A 12,979-nucleotide genomic window follows, 5' to 3' on the forward strand; every position below is an offset into this window, starting at 1 on the left:
TGTGTACACACCAGATATGTAGTAGTTAAAACTAGCACCATTACAGTAAAATGTTCCTTTTTATTAGTTGAATACTCTCCACCGTCTTGATTCCTAAAAGATTTCTGTAACCTAGTTTGCCTTGTTACATCCTAGTAAGTTTTAACAAAAACATTTGAAAGAAAAATGATAAGAAAGAATGTCTTAAAATTTTACCTTCTGCCTGTAGCCAGGAGAAGTGGAATTAATCTAAATCATGTTCTCCAAATGGTCAGTAATGTTCATTTCAACTAAAACCCTAGCCACTGATGGCTTGGATAGTTTCACTATAGCAGTATCTACTTAAAATACTTGCCAAAAATTAAGAGAATACATAGTGGATTAGTTAAAATTGTGAATTTTAGTGTTAAAAAATTAATCCAAGTTTTGTTACACAAACAATCAAGATGAGGGGACTACTTGAGCAAATATATTTGGAAACCATTCACATATTATGATTTTCATGAAAAGAGTTTTGAATAATAGCTCAACTCTATAATCCCCAATTAATCTTAAATCAACTATGAATATATGAACAATAAACATGCAACCCGGGCGCCGGTGCAGCGGCCCTTGCACACTTGTCACTGTATTCAGGCCATACAGCGCGTCGCTTCCAGGGGACGCCCTAGCATTAACACAATTTCTTAAATGATTCATGTCATTGTTGTTCGACAAGTTTTACACTGGCTGTCGACTATTTAACGCAACCCTCTACTTTTCTTATCCAGGACTTGGGACCTGACAACGGCAGTGTTAAATCTTTCTAATAAAGAAGAAAGAAAAAATGGATGCAAACTCTAAGATCACTTTGAGAAAATGTGCATTTGTTTACCTTTATAACATGTTGCTAGCTTGTGTTGAATTGGTACATGACGTTGCTGAAACTATATGGGAAAACGAGAGGAAGAGATAGGCCGAAGACTAGGACCCTGATTCTCCCAAACAATCGGCGAAACAGATGGAGTGGATATCAAGGAAACATTTGTAGCCAGTGGAAGTGAGCTGGCATGACACAAAAAAAAAACGCGATGTAGAGCACAAATTGACTAGTAACAAGCCAGCTTGACAGTAAGGGTGCTACCTATGATTTCCAAAATAACCAAATGATTCTAAGGAATAAATGAAGCATATAAACAAAATTTATAATGCACATACCACCAATTAAAACAATTATTCATTTCCTTTAGATGCAATACCAAAATCATATATTTAAGCATCTTAATGCATGTGTGCACTAACTTAACGACATTGCTGTACTACTTCCTAACGACGCCCAATAAAACCTATATTCAAGCAAACGTAGTATATATCAATCACCCAACATATATTTTCCAAAGATATGATCATGAAGAAAGGACTTAGGAATGCAAAACCTACTAACTTTATAAAGATATCCAACTTGAACCATAAAGGTAGCGTAAGGAATATGACATATCTTTGTGATCGTGATAAATCAGGTGAAAGTTATGACTTGTCAAATACTCTTATTTGATTTTATCAAAATCAGGCAAATAAAGTGCATAGAAGTTAAAAAAATAGAAACCAATGATGCTATGCCCAAAACTTTATTTTGAATGCATGTGTATGGTTTTCAGGATAAAATTGTAATCCTGAAATACTCAATTCATTTGACATTTATACTACTCAACTTCTTTTATGTATTTATATCTCAAAGCCTGGTGATTATAAATGAAAATAAATTAATTTGGTATTAATTAACGTTGCCAATATCTTAAAGCTTGAATGAGAGCATATACTTCTCTATCTTAGGTGTAGTATTCTCCATTTATTCTTATTCAATTTCCCTTTAAAGTAGACGACTTGGTGGCCGTCTTGGATAATAACGTCTCTTATTCCAACACCAATGACATAATAGGATATCTAGAAAATCTCCTTAAGAATTATGGAGTGTTAGAACTAGTGATATTGTAATGACACTTTTATTTGCTCGAAGGCTTTGAAAGTAGAAGATGTCTAAACAAATTTGTTTTTTTTAATAATAATTGTCAAAGAGGCAAATGATAGAACTGAAGTTCTTAATGAACCAACTATAAAATATGGGTAATCCATACAAAATTCTGATTCTGAAATTAGGATTGGTTAGTCAAGGGCTGCCATGATTTTTCTAGGGTAGAAGACATAAAGTAATGAATTATGACTCTTCACTAAATATATATGCACTTTTTAAGTTTTTTATACATTTCATCTCTTAAATAGAACAATTGATATAGTTGATCAAGATACTCATTCTCAATGTATTTCATACTTCATTTGGCTCAAATTTAATTTTTTATATAAAATTAAAGAATTTATTTTCTAAATTAAAACTTTGTATTTATTACCACCGCGATGATTTGCCTCCTTGATTCTAACACCTCGTAATTTTTTACGTTTGTAAATTACCTATACAACTCACACATCACAATTGCTAAATTCTTTTATATTCCTATAATTTATTTTTCTAATCATATAAATAAAATCAATTTATTCTAAATAATATTTTTACCTCAAAACTTTTCCTCGTCATATACCAATTGAGTCCTAAATAACAATTGGATATAATCTAAATTTGAAATTTTACACAAACAAAAACAAGAAATCTACCAAAATTACATTTCTTACCTTTTCCTTATTCTTCGCCCTTTCATTTTATTCTTCTACCGGATTCCTCACCTCAACCCTTCGGCCTTCCTTGCTTCCAGCCCTTAGTCGAACTCCAACAACCCTAAGAGAGTTTCCAGCACAAGAGGTTTATGGCTTCGACAGAGACGGAGATGTAATTTATTTAATTGTGACTGTTTATTTTACTTAAATGCCCATAGACAAGGCCGCTGCATGGCCTGTTAAGTGGAAAACCCCAAAATTTTTCCTACCCAGCTACATTAATTTTTATATATGAACAATATTTCTAATTAAAAACTTTAGGAAAAAAATGCAAATCAACACTAATTCCATAAATTTCACATATTTACAAATTGGCACATAGTTCTATATACCAATTTGCTCTAATTGACAAGTAGAACACAATAGAATAATTTTTGCTGATTTTCGTGAAAGTTGGTGTTTTGGGATATAATTTAATTTAGGAAAATTTTTATTTTTACTTGAAAATTTCGGGTACTACACTTAGCTTCTATAATGTACCGACACGGACACGGCGACATGGACATGACACGACACGGACACGGGACACGACATTTTTTAAAAATATAGGACACTTGTGCGGCGTGGGCACGACATAATAATTTTTTAATATAATATATAGAAATTAAGGTAACATTATGTTAAAAATGGCAATAAATAATAAATCATAATCATAATAATTTGTTTAGCTTATAACATAAAGATGTTTAGTACAAAATGTCTAGTACAATCATAAAAATATAAACAAAAAATCATTTAGTACAACATGAAAGTCCAACTACTCAATAGAGAGAATGATAAAATTAGATTCAGAGGTTGGTATTTGACCTTCAATGTCATTATCATTGAATATCATTGCTTATAACTCTGGTTCATCTAGAGAAAGATTTGCAACATCCAGTAATCCCATATCATCAAGACACTCGAATCCATCTCCAGCAACATCTCACATATTGTTATCACCTATTATATAAAGTGGAGTTTTCCTTGATAGAAGACGAAGATTTGTATGCACAAACTAAATCTTCAGTCCGTTGTGGAGTTATTTTATTTCTCTTCATTGATTTAATAAATGAGTATGTGCTCCAATTTCTCTCACAACAAGAAGAGGATGATACTTGACCAAGAAGTTTTATTGCTATAGTTTGAAGAAGCGGTGCTGAAGCTTCATGAATCAACCACCACATTTTTGAATCCATCCTCCATCTATCAACCAAATATTCTTTATTATCAAAATCCTCTAAATATCCAAATAACTTTGCAAGTTCTATATTAATTTTTCGTCTCTTCTCATTTGGAAAATATCGTTTCAAGCATATCTTTCTCATATTTGACACTTCTAAATCTTTTTGTGGTGAGACACATTGAGGATCTTCTTGAAGCCATTCTTTACTTCAATACCTTCAAATAATACAAAACATATAAAATTATTTATTTATTTACCAAGAAATTTAAAATTAATTTAAAAGATGAATACAAATGTACCTTGGATTTAATGAATCAGTCAAACAATGCAAATGTGTGTTGATTTTGGTTCACCTATCCTCAAGAATGGTATAGACAATGCTAAAAAAATTTGTCTTCATTATGTAACTTTCTTTCATGTTTGTATATAATATCTTTCACTTTTGTTAACATAGAGTCCCACATCTTATAAATCAAATGTAGGTATGATTTATCTGTGTCAGCCTCTCTCAACATGTCATAAATCGGATCAACGAAAGCCAAAATATAATCTACATCATCCCACCACAAATCATCTAAGACATTTTCTTTCACATACCTTGCCTTCCCAGCATCATGTTTTCGATAGTAAGACAACTTCTCACTAATCACCATAGATTGAAGAACATTTTTTATTTGTTTGAATCTTCTCAACATGATTATTACAGAGGCAAAACGAGTTTCAACAATAGCTAACATTCTCATATATGAGAAATCATTAAACTTTGAAAGACTCATTGAATGGTTCATAATGAAATTTCTGATCAAAATAGCATCATCTACAACCACTGTTATTCAAAAACATTCAGTATATATGATTTCATTTGCCTCTGAATTCTTTGTTGCACAAATATTTTTTAGAGCAAGATTTAAAGTGTACACAATACATGGAGTCCAGAATATATGAGGATAAGTTTGCTCCACCAACAATCCTGCAGCTTTACACACCAGTGCATTATCTGTTATAACCTGCACAATATTTGAAGGCCCAATAATGACTATCATCTCTTTAATCAACTTGGCAATGAAATATTTATTCTTGTATTCTCTTTCATAATTCACAGCTTTAATAAACATTGGGCAATTCTTTGTAACGACCATGAAATTAATGAGTGGTCTTCTTTGAGGATCAGTCCAACACTCACACATCAAAGTGACTCCTTTTTATTTCCACACACCTTTTGTTGGTTCAAGCTATGTTTCAATATGTGCTCTTTCTCTTTCCCATTATTTTGATCTTAATGCATTCTAGCCAGGTGGAATATAACCTGCAAAGTTGTTATTACATGCAAAAGTGAATGCATTTTTGTAATGAGGATTTCTTGCAAGGTTAAATAGAACTCCAGCTGAAAAAAACATCATTGCAATTTCACCATCTAATTCCTCTCGCTGCTGGATGTTAAAAGCCTTCTCTAAAGCACTACTGGCAACTCTTCTTTTCTTTGAATTATATCCTTCACTTCTATATGATAATGAATTATCAACTTTAATAGATGAGGAAGAAATGTGGGATGAACCATAGGTAGATGGCGCAGTGAAAGCGCACCAAAAGCACAGTGAAAGAGCATTGAAAGCACAGCAAAAGTGCAATGAAAGCGCATTAAATAAACATATTTTTATTATAAGAGTAATTTTAATCCAAAATAAATAAAATACTTTAAAAAAATATGTTTTTCTGATCACAAATCTACAAAATCATTAATAAATGAAGAGAAATGAAGAATGGAGAAAAAAATGGCGAAATCAACTTACAATTTTGAAAATTTTTCTGCGGTTTGGCGTCGGCTTCCCTCGGCTGCGCGTAGAAACTGAGGGCTTGTTGCTTACGACCGGAAGGGAAGACCAAGGGTGCGATCTCCAGCCGACTGCTGCTCGCCTCAATCGCTCGGGAAGACCACAAATACAAATAAGAATACGAGATTAAGGCAAAAATGAAGACTCGGGCATGAACCGGCTAATATGAAATAGTGGGATTAGGGTTTTTTTTTATTTATTTAATTATACAATAGCCGGACACGCTTGTCCGGTTTATTTTTTTTAAATGTGACACGCTAATGACGTGTCCGACATGTGTCCTCGCCGTGTCGGACGCTTGTCCGTGTCCGACACTGCACCCTTTTAAAATGAAGTGTCGGTGCATCAGAAGCTTAGCTACCTTACGAACAACCAAAATCTTAAGATTCTTAAGATTTTAGTTCTTACTCTCAAAAACATTTTTTTAGAGCTTTTTAAATACCCTCATATAATCTTAGGACAACATGTTTTTTTTATTTTACACCACCTTTTAACTTGAAGTCCAAAACTAATAATTGATCTTGTATATATACATTTTTACTTAGAATGATTTTATAATATTTGTAATTTAAATGGTCTATTTTTGTTATATAAAAGTAATCATCCGTGCTTTACTATGTCTATTTTTATAAGTTATGAGATGCTCCTCTTTTTTCTTAAATAAATTATTAAAAATACAAAATTATAAATTAGAGCAAAATCTAATATGATTCTATCACATTCATTAGTCGCTTTAAATTCATGATCGCTTTAAAATATTCTACCACCTTACCAACATGTCTATTTGAACTTTTTCTAATAAAAATTCTTTTTTCAAGAGTTATCTTTTGTATTAATTCTTTTAAGTCATTCCATTTTTTTAATATATATCCAAACTTATTTGAGGTGCATAAGCTCCTATAATATTGACAATCTTAGTATCAACAACAATCTTTAAAACTATAATTCTATCTCCAATTCTGTTAATTTCTATAACATTATCCTTCAAACTTTTATTAATAATCACATCTACATCATTTTTAATACGACCTTACATGAATACGATAGTTTAAATTATAAACTATCAATCTTCTTTGCCTTTTTCCTCCTGAATACATATAATATTTATCTTCCTATAAATCATAATATCTATTAATTTCATTAATTTGTTCGTAATATTATATAATTCTAAGCTCCTATCCTTATTTAATACTGCACTTGGGCATCGATGCAATGAGTTAGAATAATATTATTAGGCTACACAATACATCAATCCTTTTATTGCACTGATGCAATGTCACTGTTATTAGGCCACACAATACATCACTTCCAAGGAATGCCCTAGCATTAATATAATATATTAAAGGATTGATGTCATAAATGCTTGACAAATTTTATGCTGGTTGTCGAATACCTAACACAATTCTCTAATTTCTCATCCAGGGCTTAGGACCTGATAACTACAGTATTAATGAAGCAAATTTACTTTATGAATTAAAAATTGAATATCTTACACAACTAACGATCAACAGTTGAAGAAATCCCTTGGCACCAATCACCAGTCTTATTCTTTTTTAAACAAACTATGAATTATAAAATTCTCAAATCATAAAATTTGCTAACTTATAACTCAGTTTTAAATCAAAATAACCTCAAAATAAATTTTTACCCCATAATAACCTCTCCTCATACAAGGCTCAATGCCTATCAAGCCAATTTGATGAGAAATTACAAATGACGGATTTATCTTACCAATCCCAATTCTCCATTCCTATAGCTTCTGCTAGACTCATACCATCCAGCTCTCTGGATGACATAAAAATGGAAATAAAGTGAGATGCTAAGTGCTTAAGGGGCTGCTTCTTTGCTGATAAAAGAATGCAGAGTAAAATGAAATGTAGTGTAAAATGAATACAACAACAACATCAAGCCTTTGCCCCACTACGTAGGGTCGGCTACATGAATCCTTTTTCGCCATTGTCTGGTTAAAAGTCAAATTCTCATTTAAATCTAATAAAGAAAGATCATTTTTAATATTTTCTAACCATGTCTTTTTAGGTCTACCTCTACCTTTTTTAACCATAAGTCAAATCTAATACCTCAACTTTCCTAACCGGGTCATCAAAAGGCCTCCGTTTAATGTGACCAAATCATCTAAGGCGGCTCTATCTAATCTTATCTACCATTGAAGTTACTACAACCTTTCCACGTACATACTCGTTTTGCATTCTGTCTCTAAGAGTAAAGTCACTCATCCACCTAAGCATCCTCATCTCTGCAACACTTAACTTAGTATTATGCTTCTCTTTTAATGGCCAACATTCAGCACCATAAAGCATTGCAGGTCTCACCACCATCTTATAGAATTTTCCCTTAAGTTTGAGGGGGACTTTTCTATCGCACAATAAGCTCGATGCATTCCTCCACTTCAACCATCTAACTTGAATTTTGTGATAATATCCCATCAATTAACCATCACTCTGAACAATAGATCCAAGATGTCTTAAAACGTGTTACTTCTTATTATGACTTGATCGTCTAAAGTCACAAATCCCATCACTAGGTCTATTGGCTACTAAAAGATTAAACTCCATTATTCAGTTTTAGATCTACTTCAGCGAAAAACCTTGAGACTCTAAAGTTGACATCCATAATTTCAACTCCCTCTCTAGTCTTATCAAAGAAGAAATAAATCATCAGTAAAAAGCATACACCAAGGTACATCCTCTTGCAAATGTTTAGTGAGAACATCCATGACCATAGCAAAAGATATGGACTTAAGGCTGATCCTTGATGTAATCCAACCGAATAGGAAATTGGTCAAACCACCTTGTGTTTTGAACACACAAGTAATATTCTTGCATACATATCTTAATGATTTGAATATAAGCAATTATTAACTCCTTTATTTTCAAGAACTCTCCATAGCATTCTTTTGAAACTTTATCTTATGCTTTCTCTTAAATCAATAAAATATCATATGTAGATTCCTCCTTATTCTCTCTATATTACGTCCATCAAACATCTCAATAAATGTATGGCTTCCATAGTAGACCTACCCGGCATGAATCCAAATATAATTTTGAGAAAATATTAGTATCACGTTTGCAACCTACGCTCCATAACTCGCTCCCATAGTTTAAGTATGACACCATTAACTTATTTCTCCAATAATGTCGCACACTCATGTGCCATCACCTTTATTTCTTAATTAATAGAATTAGCACACTCATTCTCCACTGATCTGACATGTTTTTAGTCTTCAAAATAGTATTAAAAGGTTTAGTAAGACAAGAAATTCTTTCATCTCCTAAGCATTTGTACATCTCTAGTGGAATATCATCGGGGTCCAACAGCTTTTCCCACACTTCATTTTCTTTAAAGCCTCTCTAACATTTCTTTACTTATACGCAATAAAAACAAAAATCTTTATTTTCATTTTTGGGTGATAAAATCACTAAAGTCAATCGTATTTTCACATTTTTCATTAAAAAATTTTAGCAAAATATCTCATCCACTGTTGAATATCATCTTCTAAGAAAAGTACTTTTTGATCTTCATCCTTAATACACTTCACTTGAAATAAATCCTTACTACATAATTCTTTGTTTGGCTAACTTATACATATATCTTCCTCCCTCTTTATATCTAATCTATTATATTAAATCATTTAAAGCTAAGCTGTTTTGCATCGCAAATAGCTTTAGATTCTTACGAGCCTCTTTATAGCTTTTCCCACATCATCAGAATTTTTACATCTAAACCAATTTTTTATAACAAATCTTTCTTATTTTTTATTTTTCTTGCACATTTGGATTCTACTGCCGACTATTTTACTATTAGGAGCTTTTCCCTTCGAAAATCCAAGCATATCTTTTTGCAATATTTTAATATAACAAAGTCACTTTTTTCTCACATAATATTGACATCCTCATGCACAGATAAAATCTTACTTAAAAATATTTTTGTTAATATTCTTTTAAATGCCCTCATCTAATCCTAGAAAATCGTTTTACTTTATTTTTTATTTTTTGCCCAAAACTATATAATCGATGTTGGGTACATAAATTTTCACTCGGAATAATTTTACAATATTTACAATCTAAACGATCTAATTTTCTTATAAGAAAATAATCAATCTGCTTTACTATATCCATATTTATAAGTGATATATGCTCATCTTTTTTCTTAAAATAAGATATTATCTATTAAGAAGTCATAAGCTAAAGAAAAATCTAATATAGTCTTATCACCTTCATTTGTCGTTTCAAACACATAGCCACCATGGATGCTTTAAAATCATCAACCTCTTTACCAACATGTCCATTTAAAATCTTCTCAATAAAAACTCTGATGCAGACATCCAATCATGAAGATTTTCAAAGGAGGAGACGATGATCGACGATCGAGATCATTTCCACCATATCTTAATTTGTTATTTGTAATTTTTATTTTATTTATGAATTTTTTGTTTTTACCCCTAAGAAGGTCGTCCAATGTAAGTCCTAGGGGCATATGTGTTCTTGTTTTAGTTTCTTAGCCATAATATAGAGGCTCTTGCTTGTGTAATGTAATGATGAATTATTAAGAAAGAAATTTTGTTTGCACTTGTGTTCTTTGGAGAGAGAACTTGGGTGAGATTCTATTGGGAGGAATCGGAGTTTCCACAGCCGCAGGATGGTCCGGGCTCGTACGTGAAGTCCCTTGGAGAAGGGCAATGTATTACCAGTCAGCTGCAGTTATGTGTCTGGGCTCACGATTGTATCTTCTTCCCTAAATCCTTTTCTCCTCCTCCCTCGACCGCCGACCAAATCCTTCACTTGCCACCGGCCGATTCTCCCACAAACCCCTCCAAAGCCACAAGCCTTCTCCAATCTATCATATCAACCCCGGCCAAAACCACTCCACCACCACCTCTTTAGTCGGCCACCCCATCTCCTCCCATCCTCCTAGCCGCCGACCACCCCCATCCCTTTTTCCTCCTTAATGAGATTTCAATCATCAATTAATTATCTACCCAAAATAGCCTTACCTAATTTGGGTAAGAATTAAATATGTTTGAAACTCAAATTTGGAAATTTCAATACTTCCGAAAAATTAATAAGCAAAATTAGAAAAGTTCCTAAATTTAAGTCTAATTTGATTTTAAATTAGATTTGATTTAATTACCCTTTTCCTAATTTAGAATCATGATTTAGGAAGTTTTAAATTCCCTCCCAATTCCCCTCTCCCCATTAATTACACCCATTATATCCTTCCTTAACCTCCGGGTTCCCTTTCACTTCTCATTAGATCCCAAATAAAGTCTTCATTGGTTATTTCCTTATTTAGCCTATTGTTATTTGGAAAGAATTTGAATTCAAATTCAAAATAATTTGAATTTCAAAAGCTTTCTAATTAAACCAACTCTCATTTAGGAAACCCCTCAAATCTCTCAAATCTGAAATTAATTTCAAATTTAATTACCCTATCACATTTAATGCTATGGTCTACATACATTGCATGTGAACATTTCTCCTCCCTCCCCATATGGCCGGCCCCATCTCTCCCTTATTTTAATTATTTTCTTCCTTATCAAGAAATTTAATTACGGGAATAATTAATCACCTATTTATCCTTTCCTCCATTTTATTTGAATTTCAAATTCAAATCCCTTAATTAAGGGAAATATGAAATTGAATTTCAGATATTTAATTTTTTTTACCCCCTCTTTGTTCTACATCAAAAACTCTTTCTTCAAGAGGTATATTTTGTATTAATTCTTATAAGTCATTCCAAAATTTTAATTTTGAACTCATATCCAATCCTACTTGAGGAGCATAAGCACTTATAATATTAATAATCTTAGCATCAACAACAATCTTTAAAGCTATAATTCTATCTCCAATTCTGTTAATTTTTATAACATTATCCTTCAAACTCTTATCTATAATCACATATGCATCATTTCTAGTACGACTCCTACCCGAATACCATAGTGTATATCCTAAACTATTAATCTCCTTAGCTTTCTCTCCAACCCATTTAGTTTCCTGAATGCACATAATATTTATCTTCCTATGAATCATAATATCTATTAATTCCATTAATTTTCATGTAAGGGAGCCTATATTCCAAGTTCTTATCCTAATTTTAGAATGTATTTAAAATTTTTGTAGTTTGAATGAATGTAAAATAAATGCAGGTGATTATTATTGTTGGTTTGAAGTAAAATAAATGCAATTTAAAACTCAAAAATGGTGGTGATTAGTGGTTGAAGGGCCGCAATTGCGTGATGGAGATGGTGGCCGGCGGCGAAAAGTGTAGTTTAAATACTTTACAATTTTACTCTACTTTTATTTTATTTCAGATCAAATATCGATATTTTCAAGATCAATGCATTTGGAATACTTTACACGAGTTTTACTTCATATTAAACAACCTCTAAGTGTGTGTGTATGGTTGGATCTAGTATTAGCATAGTATCATAGCCATCAGATTTCATATCTGGTTTCGCATGTGTAGGAAAGCGAAAATGATATAAAAGTTACAGTACAATAGTTATATGAATAGTATTTTTAATGTTATGAACAGTAAAATTAAAGACCTAAGTATTTATTTAAAGTAACATTTAATTAATATAATATTGCATTTATTTAGAATAATGCTAGCTTATATAAACTGCATGTAAATTTAATAAAATACATAGGCCTTTAATTATACTATTCAGTAGTCATATGATTGTATTATTAATATTATGAACAGTAAAGTTAAAGATTAGGTATTTAATTAAATTAAAATATAGGTGTTTGCGAGCGATCCGTATGTAGAACTTGGATCTATCCATAAAATTTTGATCTTAAGAATCAATTGGCCTCACAAAGAATCAAATTTTATTCTTTTGATGTTTAATATTCCATTATGAACAATGATCCCTATTTATAGGTATAGAATTATATAGGCTTGACTTCAAATTGGCGGCTCGTACTGCATTTTATTCCTTTTGCTATTTTTAGTCTCCTAGTTTAGAAATACACAACTTTTAATTATTGCTAGCATTTTTATTAATATTGTAGCGATCAGGTTATCAATCAGGAAAAAAGGATAGAGACAATTGAGGATTTGGCTTCTAACATGGTGGTAGCTTATGCCAGTTTTTTTTCAATGCTTTAGTTTTTCTTCTACCGTACTTAATGTCTTGACAATGCTGTGCAATAGAATTTTTATGAAGACAACCGAACAACTAAAATTGGTGATCTAAAAGACTTGCTGGTACTACCTTTTAGTCTTTGGTTTCATCATTTTTCTTGGTTATTTTTCTGCTTGGTGTCCTAACCTC

General features: G+C 31.8%; 1 protein-coding gene across 7 annotated transcripts in view; it reads left to right on the forward strand.

Moving 5' to 3' along the window:
- Window positions 1-12,979, forward strand: part of LOC110094827 (protein PTST homolog 3, chloroplastic) — a 57,616-nt gene that overhangs the window by 20,096 nt on the left and 24,541 nt on the right. For all 7 annotated transcript variants that reach the window (XR_003699935.1, XR_003699936.1, XR_003699937.1 and 4 more), the window contains 2 exons: window positions 12,717-12,777; window positions 12,859-12,912. Coding sequence is in view for 4 of the 7 variants with exons in the window: in XM_020820159.2 (XP_020675818.1) it covers window positions 12,717-12,777; window positions 12,859-12,912 (115 nt within the window). In the remaining 3 variants the exon portion in view is untranslated. The remainder of the gene's footprint in view (window positions 1-12,716; window positions 12,778-12,858; window positions 12,913-12,979) is intronic.

This window comes from Dendrobium catenatum, unplaced genomic scaffold (assembly GCF_001605985.2).
Source record: "Dendrobium catenatum unplaced genomic scaffold, ASM160598v2 original_scaffold_273153, whole genome shotgun sequence".
NCBI lineage: Eukaryota > Viridiplantae > Streptophyta > Magnoliopsida > Asparagales > Orchidaceae > Dendrobium > Dendrobium catenatum.